Source organism: Oratosquilla oratoria, chromosome 22 (assembly GCF_046742065.1).
Source record: "Oratosquilla oratoria isolate Oo_2021 chromosome 22, ASM4674206v1, whole genome shotgun sequence".
Lineage (NCBI taxonomy): Eukaryota > Metazoa > Arthropoda > Malacostraca > Stomatopoda > Squillidae > Oratosquilla > Oratosquilla oratoria.
Genome location: NC_134798.1, coordinates 49,573,918 through 49,588,487, shown reverse-complemented (window position 1 = coordinate 49,588,487; position 14,570 = coordinate 49,573,918). Strand labels below are relative to the sequence as shown.

The 14,570-nt window shown below is 36.7% G+C and overlaps 1 protein-coding gene across 1 annotated transcript in view; it reads left to right on the top strand.

Annotated features, from left to right (window-relative positions):
• The window catches only part of LOC143037383 (uncharacterized), a 115,845-nt gene that overhangs the window by 72,499 nt on the left and 28,776 nt on the right, over positions 1-14,570 (top strand). The window contains exons 8-14 of the mRNA XM_076205519.1: positions 9,437-9,523; positions 10,349-10,477; positions 10,812-10,890; positions 11,655-11,779; positions 11,973-12,143; positions 12,469-12,594; positions 13,747-13,917. Coding sequence (XP_076061634.1) covers positions 9,437-9,523; positions 10,349-10,477; positions 10,812-10,890; positions 11,655-11,779; positions 11,973-12,143; positions 12,469-12,594; positions 13,747-13,917 — 888 coding nt within the window. The remainder of the gene's footprint in view (positions 1-9,436; positions 9,524-10,348; positions 10,478-10,811; positions 10,891-11,654; positions 11,780-11,972; positions 12,144-12,468; positions 12,595-13,746; positions 13,918-14,570) is intronic.

Sequence of the window (14,570 nt, the reverse complement as noted above, 5' to 3'; positions counted from 1 at the left end):
AAACGTGAAAGGTGTCATATATGGAAAGAATACAGTAGAGATGATTATGATAGAAGTGGAAGACCGAGATAAGAAGAGCAGAAAATTTGTGATCAACTATGTGCCTCCGAAAACAGCCTCATGGGAGGAGAATGAACATAAAAGTATGTTAGAGGACACAAAGATAGCATTAACTAAAATAATGGAAGACGGAGGAAGAATAGTTATGATGGGCGACTTTAATTGCAAAGAAATCTGCTGGGAAGAAATGACAGTAAAGAGTGGTGATGACTCATGGGGAAATGCTCTACTTGAGATGATTACTGACCATTCAATGACACAATGGATACAAGAGAACACTAGGTATAGAAATGAAGAAGAACCATCGAGGCTAGACTTAATAATTACATCTGAACCTAGAATAGTGGACAAGATTGAATATAAAACACCAATAGGTAAAAGTGACCACATATTGATTGAACTGGAACTTAATGAAGAAAAATATATGAAAAGAAATGAACAATATAGAAAAGGAAGAATGATGTATGAAAAAACAAACTTTGATCAAATAAGAGAATTCTTCCAACAAGAAAACTGGGAAGAAATATACAAAGAAGAAACATCAGTGGAAGAGAAATGGAATATTTTGACAAAAATTTACAAAGAAGGAGTGGAAAAGTATGTCCCAAGACAAAAACAAGAAAAAGAATATGTAAAATGCTGGTACAACAAAAGTTGTAGGTATTTAAAAGACAAAAGAGACAAAGCCTGGACCGGATGGAAAAAAGACAGAAGACCTGAAAAATGGAAAATATATACTGGTTATAGAAATGAATATGTACAAAAGTGCAGAGAGGAAAAAAGAAAATATGAAAAAGATGTTATAGAAAAGTGTAAAGATCAACCAAAACTATTCTACAGATTTGTAAACAATAAACTGAAAAACAAACAAGACTTGGAGAAATTAAGACAAGGGGGAGTTGAATACACTGAGGAAATGGAAATGGCAGAAATTATGAACAAACATTTTAAATCAGTGTTTACAAGGGAAAATATACAACCTGAAGAGATTGAGTGGAAGGAAAAAGTTCCCCCTATGGAAGAAATAGAAGTAACGAAGAATGAAATATTGACACACTTGGGTAATTTTGATGTCAGAAAATCGCATGGGCCAGATGAAATAGCAAACTGGATTCTGAAAGAATGTAGGAATGAACTGGCAGACAAAATACATAGCATAATAAGCAGTTCCTTAAAAGAAGGAAAAGTTCCAGAAGATTGGAAAAAAGCAAATATAGTACCTATATATAAAGGAGGAAATAAAGAAGAACCTACCAACTATAGACCAGTCTCTCTAACAAGTACAATAGCAAAAATATGTGAAAGAATTATCAAAAGTAGATGGGTAAAATACTTGGAAAAAAACAACGTACTAAATCCAAGGCAATTTGGATTCAGACAAGGACGATCATGCGTCACCAATTTAATATGTTTCTATTCAAGGCTAATAGATATAATACAAGAAAGAGATGGATGGGCTGATTGTGCATTTCTAGACCTAAAAAAAGCTTTTGACAAAGTACCACATAAGAAGTTGCTTAAGAAATTAGAATATGAAGGAGGAATACAAGGTAAATTGCTAAATTGGATGGAAGACTTTTTGCAAGAAAGAAAAATGCGAGTAGTGATAAGAGATCAGCACTCAAAATGGAATGAAGTAATAAGCGGTGTCCCGCAGGGAACAGTTCTGGCCCCAATAATGTTTGCTATATATATTAATGATATGGATGAAGGAATTGAAAGCTATATGAGCTTCTTTGCAGATGATGCAAAATTACTGAAAAGAGTGAAAACTGAAGAAGATTGTGAATCACTACAGAGAGATCTAAATAAAGTACAAGAATGGAGTAGGAAGTGGGAGATGGAGTTCAATACAAAAAAGTGTAGTATAATGGAATTTGGAAAAAGCAAAAACAGAATAACAGGATCATATAATTTGGGAGAAGAAGGAATAAAAAGAGTAGAAAATGAGAGGGACCTGGGAGTCATTGTTATGAATAATATGTCACCTGAGAAACATATAAATAAGATTTTTGGAGAAACTTATAATTTAATAAGAACAATCAAAGTGGCATTTACATACCTGGATGAAGAAATGGTGAGGAAAATCCTAGTCACCCTGATAAGACCAAGATTGGAATATGCAGCAACGATATGGTCACCAAGTACAAAAAAATGTATAAAAAAACTTGAAAGAATACAAAGAGCAATTACTAAACTGGCACCAACACTCTCAAAACTATCATATGAAGAGAGACTACAAAAACTTAAACTACAGACACTAGAGCAAAGAAGAGAGAGAGGAGATTTGATAGCTATTTACAGAATCATGAAAGGCATAGAAATTACTGATAGAGAGAATCTGATAAAATGGGATGACAGAAATACAAGAGGACACGGAAAGAAAATAAAAAAAGACAACTATAGAAGAGATTTGAAAAAGAACAGCTTTCCTCACAGAGCAATAGACAGTTGGAACAAGTTAGATGAGAAAGTGGTGTGTGCAAAAACAATACATGAATTTAAAAATAGTTTAGATAAAATGAGATATGAAGACGGGACCTCACGAGCATAGCTCCCCTTCCCGTAAAATACAACTAGGTAAATACAACTAGGTAAATACACACACACACACACTTTCAACGAACGGACGGCTTGACGAACGCTCTGAAGAAAAGTGCAGATTGTGGATACCAACGCAAAGAGAAGTGCCTTTTTGTATTTGCAGGGGGGGGGGGAAATTGCTCGTGAGGCAGTAGGTAAGTAGGAAAAGAGGAGAAGGGGAGGGATTGCTGGGGAAATGGAAGGAAATGAGGATGTGGAGGACTTGGCCCAGGCAGACGGGCGTAAGGTCAACATGAAACGACCACCGGATGACGAAATGGCAAATAAAAATGTAAAGATTAGAAGTATAGAGAGGAGAAATACAGTAGAAAGTGACGAGAATATGTTCCAGGGATTTAAAGAGGGTGGGGGGGACACAACCCCCCCCCGACTGATAAGACTAGAGGAGAGAGTTGATAAGGTGATCGAGGACTTGGAACGTAAGTTAGGTAAGGTAGACTCCATCTTCCAGAGAATTGAAAGATTGGAACAACTAGAGAAGGCTAACAGAAACTTAACTGAAGAAATAGAGGACCTAAAAAGACAGTTAGGAAATGTAAAGGAGGAGAATGAGAAATTGAAGAAGAATAGTAATGAAAACAGTGAGAAAATAGCTACAGAAGCTAAAAATTGGAGAATAACTCAAGAAGGGAATAAGGTTTCATTCACTGACATAGTCAAACAGCAATTGAAAGAACATAATGAAGACTCAGTTATTAAAGTGATGAGACAGAAGGAGAATATAGTAAGAGAATTAGCTGACAAAAAGAAATGTATAATTATATTAGGAATGGAAGAGAAACATAACCCAGATAGAACCGCAAGAATCAAGGAGGAAAATGAAAGGGTAAGCAGTTTATTAAAATTAGTCCAGGAAGATGAACCAGAAATTATAAAGGAAATTGAGGAAAAATTCAGACTCGGAAAATATAGTACAGATAAGACCAGACCAATTAAGATTAAATTCAGGTCACAAACAACGGCAGAGAAAATTCTATCCAAGACAGGGAAACTAGCAACAAATGATCAATATAAAAAGGTATGGATAAAAAGAGAAATGAATAAGGAGGAAAGAGAGGCAGAAAAGCAGAAAAGAATTGAAGCTAAGGCAAAAAACGAGGAAAGAACGGAGTCAGAGAAAGAGAGATTCTATTGGAGAGTAGTGAACATGAAAATAAAGCAGTTCGACATACTAAAGAAAAACATAAGGGAAACAGAGAACACAATGGAAGTGGCAGAAAACTAAGGGTGTCTTACACAAATATAGATGGATTGATAACAGGATTGAATGAACTGAATGATTATTTGAAAGAAAAAGAACCGGACATAATGGGAATTGTAGAAACAAAATTAAAAGGCCCACTACCACCCAACAGTGTAGGACATGATACATACAATTATTGGATTAGAAACAGAGAGAAAAAACAAGGGGGTGGAGTTATGTTCCTGACAAAGAAGGATATAAACGTGAAAGGGGTCATATATGGAAAGAATACAGTAGAGATGATTATGATAGAAGTGGAAGACCGAGATAAGAAGAGCAGAAAATTTGTGATCAATTATGTGCCTCCGAAAACAGCCTCATGGGAGGAGAGTGAACATAAAAGTATGTTAGAGGACACAAAGATAGCATTAACTAAAATAATGGAAGACGGAGGAAGAATAGTTATGATGGGCGACTTTAATTGCAAAGAAATCTGCTGGGAAGAAATGACAGTAAAGAGTGGTGATGACTCATGGGGAAATGCTCTACTTGAGATGATTACTGACCATTCAATGACACAATGGATACAAGAGAACACTAGGTATAGAAATGAAGAAGAACCATCGAGGCTAGACTTAATAATTACATCTGAACCTAGAATAGTGGACAAGATTGAATATAAAACACCAATAGGTAAAAGTGACCACATATTGATTGAACTGGAACTTAATGAAGAAAAATATATGAAAAGAAATGAACAATATAGAAAAGGAAGAATGATGTATGAAAAAACAAACTTTGATCAAATAAGAGAATTCTTCCAACAAGAAAACTGGGAAGAAATATACAAAGAAGAAACATCAGTGGAAGAGAAATGGAATATTTTGACAAAAATTTACAAAGAAGGAGTGGAAAAGTATGTCCCAAGACAAAAACAAGAAAAAGAATATGTAAAATGCTGGTACAACAAAAGTTGTAGGGAGTTAAAAGACAAAAGAGATAAAGCCTGGACCGGATGGAAAAAAGACAGAAGACCTGAAAAATGGAAAATATATACTGGTTATAGAAATGAATATGTACAAAAGTGCAGAGAGGAAAAAAGAAAATATGAAAAAGATGTTATAGAAAAGTGTAAAGATCAACCAAAACTATTCTACAGATTTGTAAACAATAAACTGAAAAACAAACAAGACTTGGAGAAATTAAGACAAGGAGGAGTTGAATACACTGAGGAAATGGAAATGGCAGAAATTATGAACAAACATTTTAAATCAGTGTTTACAAGGGAAAATATACAACCTGAAGAGATTGAGTGGAAGGAAAAAGTCCCCCCTATGGAAGAAATAGAAGTAACGAAGAATGAAATATTGACACACTTGGGTAATTTTGATGTCAGAAAATCGCATGGGCCAGATGAAATAGCAAACTGGATTCTGAAAGAATGTAGGAATGAACTGGCAGACAAAATACATAGCATAATAAGCAGTTCCTTAAAAGAAGGAAAAGTTCCAGAAGATTGGAAAAAAGCAAATATAGTACCTATATATAAAGGAGGAAATAAAGAACCTACCAACTATAGACCAGTCTCTCTAACAAGTACAATAGCAAAAATATGTGAAAGAATTATCAAAAGTAGATGGGTAAAATACTTGGAAAAAAACAACGTACTAAATCCAAGGCAATTTGGATTCAGACAAGGACGATCATGCGTCACCAATTTAATATGTTTCTATTCAAGACTAATAGATATAATACAAGAAAGAGATGGATGGGCTGATTGTGCATTTCTAGACCTAAAAAAAGCTTTTGACAAAGTACCACATAAGAAGTTGCTTAAGAAATTAGAATATGAAGGAGGAATACAAGGTAAATTGCTAAATTGGATGGAAGACTTTTTGCAAGAAAGAAAAATGAGAGTAGTGATAAGAGATCAGCACTCAAAATGGAATGAAGTAATAAGCGGTGTCCCGCAGGGAACAGTTCTGGCCCCAATAATGTTTGCTATATATATTAATGATATGGATGAAGGAATTGAAAGCTATATGAGCTTCTTTGCAGATGATGCAAAATTACTGAAAAGAGTGAAAACTGAAGAGGATTGTGAATCACTACAGAGAGATCTAAATAAAGTACAAGAATGGAGTAGGAAGTGGGAGATGGAGTTCAATACAAAAAAGTGTAGTATAATGGAATTTGGAAAAAGCAAAAACAGAATAACAGGATCATATAATTTGGGAGAAGAAGGAATAAAAAGAGTAGAAAATGAGAGGGACCTGGGAGTCATTGTTATGAATAATATGTCACCTGAGAAACATATAAATAAGATTTTTGGAGAAACTTATAATTTAATAAGAACAATCAAAGTGGCATTTACATACCTGGATGAAGAAATGGTGAGGAAAATCCTAATCACCCTGATAAGACCAAGATTGGAATATGCAGCAACGATATGGTCACCAAGTACAAAAAAATGTATAAAAAAACTTGAAAGAATACAAAGAGCAATTACTAAACTGGCACCAACACTCTCAAAACTATCATATGAAGAGAGACTACAAAAACTTAAACTACAGACACTAGAGCAAAGAAGAGAGAGAGGAGATTTGATAGCTATTTACAGAATCATGAAAGGCATAGAAATTACTGATAGAGAGAATCTGATAAAATGGGATGACAGAAATACAAGAGGACACGGAAAGAAAATAAAAAAAGACAACTATAGAAGAGATTTGAAAAAGAACAGCTTTCCTCACAGAGCAATAGACAGTTGGAACAAGTTAGATGAGAAAGTGGTGTGTGCAAAAACAATACATGAATTTAAAAATAGTTTAGATAAAATGAGATATGAAGACGGGACCCCACGAGCATAGCTCCCCTTCCCGTAAAATACAACTAGGTAAATACAACTAGGTAAATACACCCAACTCCCTGCCCACGAGAGTCGGAGTAACGACCCGAAGCGCAGCGATACCGAAATAATTTTGGCCCTGGGTAGGATTCGAACCAGGTAATACCGCACCTCCGTACTGGCAGTCCAATATTCTATCAACCGCGCCACCGTGTGTGTGTGTGTGTGCGTGCTGATGTGGGCTGTCTCTTTTCAACAGTCATGGTGCCTGGTGATTGCTTTCTGGTAACATATATTGATCGACTTTAACAATCTACTTTCTCCGTAATGTTTGATAATGATGACGATGATGACGATGATGATGACGATGACGACGATCATGACGATGACGACGACGACGACGACGACGACGACGATGATGACGACGATGATGATGATGATGATGATGATGATAAAGATGATAATGATGATGATGATGATAAAGATGATAAAGATGATGATAAAGATGATGATGATGATGATGATAGTAATAATGATGATAATGAGCAGTAGGGGTAGGAAGGTGAGGGAGTGGATGAAGGGGTGAAGGTGTGGGCATTAGGAAGCTACATGGGACCCTGGATACAAGTTAATATAAAGTAGATTTTAGTTAATATAAGTGGATATAAGTAGGTGCGCGCGAATCCACGGGCGACGCCACCATCGGAGAGGTAATGTTTACGACGCCATTGTTTGCGGTACGTTCGAATGTTTATACCTCAGTTTGAATGCTTGAAGCGTTGAGCGCATGCGCAAAATTTTAAAACTGTCATGCTGTTCTGCAAGTGTGTGCCCAGTTCTTCAAAACTATACTAATTTTTTTACATATTTAAACGTAAATTTTGATATTAGCCGTGGCAAAGTAGTTTTCCGAGTAAAAATCTAAAGGTAGAAAACTAATCTATGAAATATTTAATATAATAATCGTGTTTTTTAGCCTCTTTTCTTTCGGATATGAGCAACTTTGAAATCAATGGTAATGACGCGGCTGTGCATTTGTTGTCGAAAAATTTGCCTTGCCTGGTATCTGGTCGTTTCGCTACATGGCCAGTTCGCTACCAAACATTTCGCTACATAGTTCGGTCGTTTCGCTACATTGTTCGGTCGTTTCGCTACATTGTTCGGTCGTTTCGCTACATTTTTTTTTCGCATATGTGATCCGAATATGATAAAAAATACGATGTATGCAGATATGCAGGCTTATAAAGTAACTTTGTAGACGACAGTAGAATGTCATGTGCGTGAAATGAACAGGCATTCTAATAGCAATGTGCATGATAAGTCACTGTTTCATAATTATCTGCTGGTTAATGTGCCTGACGATTACATAAAACAAGGCCCGATAAAAACTATTTTATCTAACGCCAAATCGCCTCATTAGGCAAATTCTTCAGTCGCCTATGAAGTTACTTTATAAACCTGCACACATTGTATTTCTTATCATATTCGGATCACAAATGGAAAAAAAAAAACATTCGCATGGCAAGTTCCATGTCAATTGGGCCAGCTGTTTGCATTTTATGGGTGATTATCTCTAAATTGAGTATAGTTGTTATGGCAACATGAAAGGTGTTAGTAAGAATAGTATAAAAGGAAGGACCTACATTGTTTTTGACATGCTCAGATGATTTGTTGACCGATAAAACCTTCACATGCCAAGTTGCATGTCAATTGGGCCAGCGGTTTGGATTTTATGGGTGATTATCTCTAAATTAACAATAGTTGCCATGGCAATATGATAGATGTTAGTAAGAATAGTATAAAAGGAAGGACCTACATTGTTTTTGACATGTTCAGGTGGTTTGTTGACCCATAAAACCTTCACATGCCAAGTTGCATGTCAATTGGACCAGTGGCTTGGATTTTATTGATGAAAATCTCTAAATTGGCAACTTAATAGTTGCCATGAAAAGGCAAATTTGGTATGATGGAGATGTCCCACGCTGTTTTTGACGTGCTCAGGTGATATTTTGATCCATAAAACCCAATTATTCCAAATTTCAATAAAATTGGACCAGTGGTTAAGAGTATATGTGTATTTCTTTACCAAAATCTTTACAAATTACCATCCTTAATTCTCACACACTTTGTTATGGTAAAGTCTAGCCAAAATTCCGGGATTTTTTTTTTTTTTTTTTTTTTCAAAAAATTGTGTCTCCCTTATTTTTCAAGCTATTTCAAAAGTTTAGAAAGTATTTTGTATCTAATGAAATTGTCTTTTCTATGGAACAAGAATTTAAGTGCCCGTACCTAATAGAAGTAAATGTAAGTGAATATAAGTGAATATGATAAATATAAGTGAATATAAGTAAATGTATATGAATATAAGTAGACATAAATAAGTGTATAAGTAAATATAAGTAAGTATATATAGATATAAGTGAATATAAGTATATATATAATATATATGCAAACATGAGTCAATATAAGTAGATATAGATGTAATTTAGTGGATGATTTGGGGAGTGAGGAGTGGATGATTTGGGTAGTAGAGCGGGATGGGGGGAGTGAAAGTGGGAGTGATAGGGGTGGGGAGCTAGGAATGGGAGTGATGAACAAGGACTGGGGGGTAAAGAAAATGGGAATGGGGAGGAGGGTGTCGGGAATTGGAGTATAGAGGGAGGAGCTAGCCAAAGGGAGTGACGAGGAGTTGGAGTGGTACTTGGAGTCCTGAAGTATGACCCAGTTTCCTTGCCCTTCAGGAAAGCGGCTTTTCGCCCGAGGTCTGCCGAACAGTGGCGCTCAAGATCCTCGAGGTCAACAACTCTGCATCCAACACCAAAGAACAGGTCAGTCTCCTCAAGGTTACTACAGACCAAGAGACAAAGAGAGAGAGAGAGAGAGAGAGGGGAGGGGGGGAGGATGAAAAATGGATAGGTATAAAGACAAGTAGACAGATATATACGCACATATATTCATACACACATACATGCATAAAAACATAGATAAATACATACATACATACATACATACATAATACATATATACATACATACATACATACATGCATACATACATACATTCATACATACATACACATATACATGGATATATACATACATGTACATACATGCATACATAAATACATAAATACATACATATATACGTACATACACATATACATGTATATATACATACATGCATACATAAATACACACATACATACATACATACATACATACACATATACATGCATATGTACATACATACATATATTCATACATACATACATACATACATACATACATACATACGCATATACATGCATATATACATACATGCCTATATACATGAATACAAATACTCGTACACATACGTATGTGCATGCAACCATCCATCTACACATACATACATACATACATACATACGTACATACATACGTACATATACATTTAAATACATAGATACATACAGCCATGCATGCATACATACATATACACATGCCTGTTTACACACATCCACATACCCATACTTAAACCTAAAAAGACATAAAAACATGAACAAATGGACGGACAGACATAAAGATGTACAGACATAGAGAAATGGACTCCACGAGGAACTTGTTCCCCTTGAATCCATCACAGTTGTCTCACTCTTGTGTTTCTGTGTCACAGAACAAAGCTCTCTTCTCTGAGCTTGGGAGGCTGGGTAGTTGTCTCCAGATGGGAGACCTAGAACCCATCGACGACTCCGTGATGGCCACCATCGACGAACACCGAAAGGTCAAGAACCAGAGTTCAAAGGTAAACAGCGAGGACGAGTTCGAGATCGTTGTTGCCTCCGATAAGGATGGCTCGAAGTGACCGCCCTGGGGAACTCCGCGCGAGACGTTGTGGCAATGAATAAAAGAATTAATGAATAAATTAATTAGTTCATGAATAAATAGATAGATAAATAAGAATACCCTTACGGTGTCATTTAGATTATTGTTAAGCCGCGGAGTGAAGGGAGGGAAGGAGTTGAAGAGATAAATAAATAAATAAATAAATAGATAAATAAGAATATCCTTATGGTGTAACTTAATGTGAATAACTTGATAACTTGATAACTCTATAACTCCGGCTTCTCCCACTGCAGGCTGCAAAAGAGGTTCTTGAATACAAATTGGAGAAGTATAATTGGGACAACGTCACAGATGGATACCTCATCGACTTAGGTAAGTCAGGTGTTTTAGCTGTATGTATATATATGTCTGTGTGTGTGTGTGTATATATATGTCTGTGTGTGTGTATACATATATATATATATATATATATATATTACTCTTCAGATCATTTTTGCCAATTATTGAATTTTTTGTGTAAAAGAGTGTGGAGCGGTTTGAATTGTGGCTGCGCCTAGGTCTCGATCGATTGATGCTGCCTTCACGCCGGTGTCCACATTCTCAGCTACACAAAAGTAGTTTAGAAGCCTAAACTTACTCTTGCACCTCTTAAACCCTTTCGTACCCGATTGTACTTTTTCCCGTTTACTGGTTGTCGCCAAGCTATTTCATTGACCCTCTCTCTTGGCGCCGCCCCTCCTCCCCTCTTTCCGGCCTCTTCCCTCCACACTTGTTGTTATTCTGATGTTCTTCTTGTTCTCGTGCTCTTCTCGTTCTCGTGTTGTTCTTCCTCTCCTTCAGGAGAAACGATCTCAGTAATGCCTCAGGGCTTCCTGAAGAAACAAACAGACAGAGACTCCTTCCCCCACCCCCCAGCCCCACTTACTGGTATTATGGTGTTCTCCTTTTTCTCGAGTTCTTCTTGTTCTCATATGCTTCTTTCCCTCCTTCAGGAGAAGCGACCTCAGTAATGCCTCAGGGCTTCCTGAAGAAACAGACAAAGACTCCTCCCCCCCCCCCAAACCCCACTTACTGGTATTCTGGTGTTCTAATTCTCGTGTTCTTCTTGTTTTTATATACTTCTTTCCCTCCTTCAGGAGGAGTGATTGGCGAGATGCCTCCGGATCTGCTGAGGAATTTATCAGTGCGACTGAATAGAGACTCCTTCAGGGAGATAGCGGTGTACCTCGAGAATAACAACGGACCTGCCGCCAAAGGAAAGGTACGTGGTCTTCGACAAAGGGCCACTTTTGGATGGATTCTACGTCTTCACAGTTTGAATCCCTTGTTATCAATCTGAATAATATTTAGTGTGTAAAAGATTTTCGATTTATTATCACAAAATTGCCGACGCGATTTGAAATCTGAACCAAAAAAATAATCTTGAGTTTAATCTTGACCTTCTCCTAACCTAGCTCCGGCTGTTGAGCAAGAAGGCCTTCGAGGAGTTTGGCGCCGACCTTCCAAGAAGTTTCATTCCAGGTGTCCCTTCTGATAAGCTCAAGGGACTCACGACAGATAAGATCAAGAAGATAGCCAAGTACACAGAGCTGACCAAGCTGCAGCTTTCGGTTATATTGGAGAAGGTAAATGAAAATCTGGAAGTTGATTTGTACGAGTTTCAGTAAGTCGTTTTCATAAACCTTGCACAGAGAGACTGTCCAAGTGTAGAGAATTGTTTTTTGTCTACTACTTTTTTTTTTATGGATTCTGACACTGTTTCATTGAGATATCCATCATTGTTCTACAAGACGATTCCATTCAGTTCAGGAACCCCCCTCCATAATGAGAGCGTGAAACGTATCTCAATTAGACACAAATTTTATTACAATGAACACGAGTGTTTTATTCTTAGATTTTTTTTACTTTGATAGAATAACTGACGTCTTTTTTTCGCTCATCGACCTGTAGCTCAATCCAGCAGACATGGACAAAGACACGAGCACCACTGTGAAAAGTCTAGTACCACTCGAGAAACTGAATAGCCTGTCTAATGAAAAGCTCATCGATTTTGCAGACAAATCATCTTCATCTGCTGTGAGTATTTCAGTTTCGTTTAACGCCTTGTTTGTTTTATAACGACTGTCATCATACGTTTTTTTTTAGTTTACAAAAGCGTCCCTCTTAATTTATAAAAAAAAAAATCACTTTATGGCAACAACTATAACTGGATTTATAGCCATAAATTAAGTCTAACTTTTCTTAGACCCGATGAAACAGAATATAGGCGACCTTATCCATTTAAGAAAGATCTTCGAAGTGCTAAAATGTCAGAACCGGGTCTCAGCATCATACTCTCCCTTAGGCTCTCGAAATCGAAATCTTAGATTCTTTCAAAGTTTCTTAGATCTTCCCTAAGTTCTTACGTTCTTAAGATCAGACAGTCGTACTCAGAAGCTTCCAAAAAGTCCCACTCCAAATCTTTGTATTTGAAGGACCCCATCCACGGTACGATCTGGTTTTGAGGCTGTCGGACAGATCTGATCAGATCCAACCAGATTGGATTGTGTATGTACCGATTTTGGTTTGTCCGACCGACATACATGATCCAATCTGGTCGGATCAAACCAGATCTGTCTGGCGGCCTCAAGACTGGAATGTACCGTGGACCTTGATATCACTAAAGATCTTCCCATAGTCTCCCAAGTCCTTTAAAGGGTCTCTCCAAAGTTCCCAATGAATCTATATTTGTTTCTCAAAACAGTTGAATCCACAGAGGGCTACTACTCCAAGGTCTCAGAAGACTCCCTGATTCTTCCTGAACGTTTAGAACCTTAGGGTTTCTTAGGGTCCAGTCCCTAAGGGTCTTGGGTTTTCAGTCTTCCGAGATCTTCTGAGACTCTCACCCACCCAAGATTATCAAGCCCTTACGAAGTTAACTAGCTCTGCCTTTGCGGCTGCATGGTTACCACAAGGAAACGACGACGCTACCATTGTACTATACAGGACGACCTTCAAAAGGAGGAATGTTCTGGAACTTGTCCTAACCATTCCCCGACCTCGTCGACTTGCACGGCATAATACGTAGTCTTAATTTCGTTCAGTCTTATTCAGGAAAACCATTCTACAAGAGACTTCCTCCAAAAGTCTCATGAGAATTCTCCACATTCTTCACCAAGATATCCTTTGGACCTCAGCATGTCTTCGTATCCTACCTACTGCTCATCCTCGACCTCTTTTCCCCAACAGCGTTTCCTCTTCACCAAGAATATCCTGAAGGACGTCAAGAACGTAACAGCGAATGATGTCAATGAGGGAACCATGCCGACTCTCTGGGGACCCGATCAATTCAAGAATATAAGTCTCAAAGAGATTGAGGGTATTCTTATGAATATGGAAGGGCTCTGCGACTACGATGTGGTGAGTTAACTGACCCTTCCCTCTGACACAGGCAGAGAGCTAACGAGACAAATAAGGAAAATTTAACACTCCCTTTTTTTTTAAGAAAGAAAAAAGTTTCGTTGTCAGTCTCTCCCCTTTAGCCATCTCAGCTTGGACGTTCAGTACCCTTTTTTTTATCTTTTCACTACAGGAATCCACGCATAGGTAAAAGTTGAGTAAAAGGCTGACGGTACATATATATATATATATATATATATATATATATATATATATATATGTATGTATGTATATACATATTTATATACATATATATATATATACATATATGAATATATATATATATATATATATATATATATATAATGTATATATATATGAATATATATATACACACATATGTATACATATATATATATGTATATATATATATATATATATATATATATATATATATTTATGCTAGTAAGAACAAGGGTACGCGTGTTCACTTATGCAAAGGAGACCACGTGGAAAAAGAAACTAACAAAGCTTTCGTATATTACATCTTCAGTGCAAAATACGAAAGCGCTCTGCTTCGTTAGTTTGTTTTTACAAGTAGTCTACTTTGTATATATATATATATATATATATATATATATGTATATATATATATATATATATATATATATGTG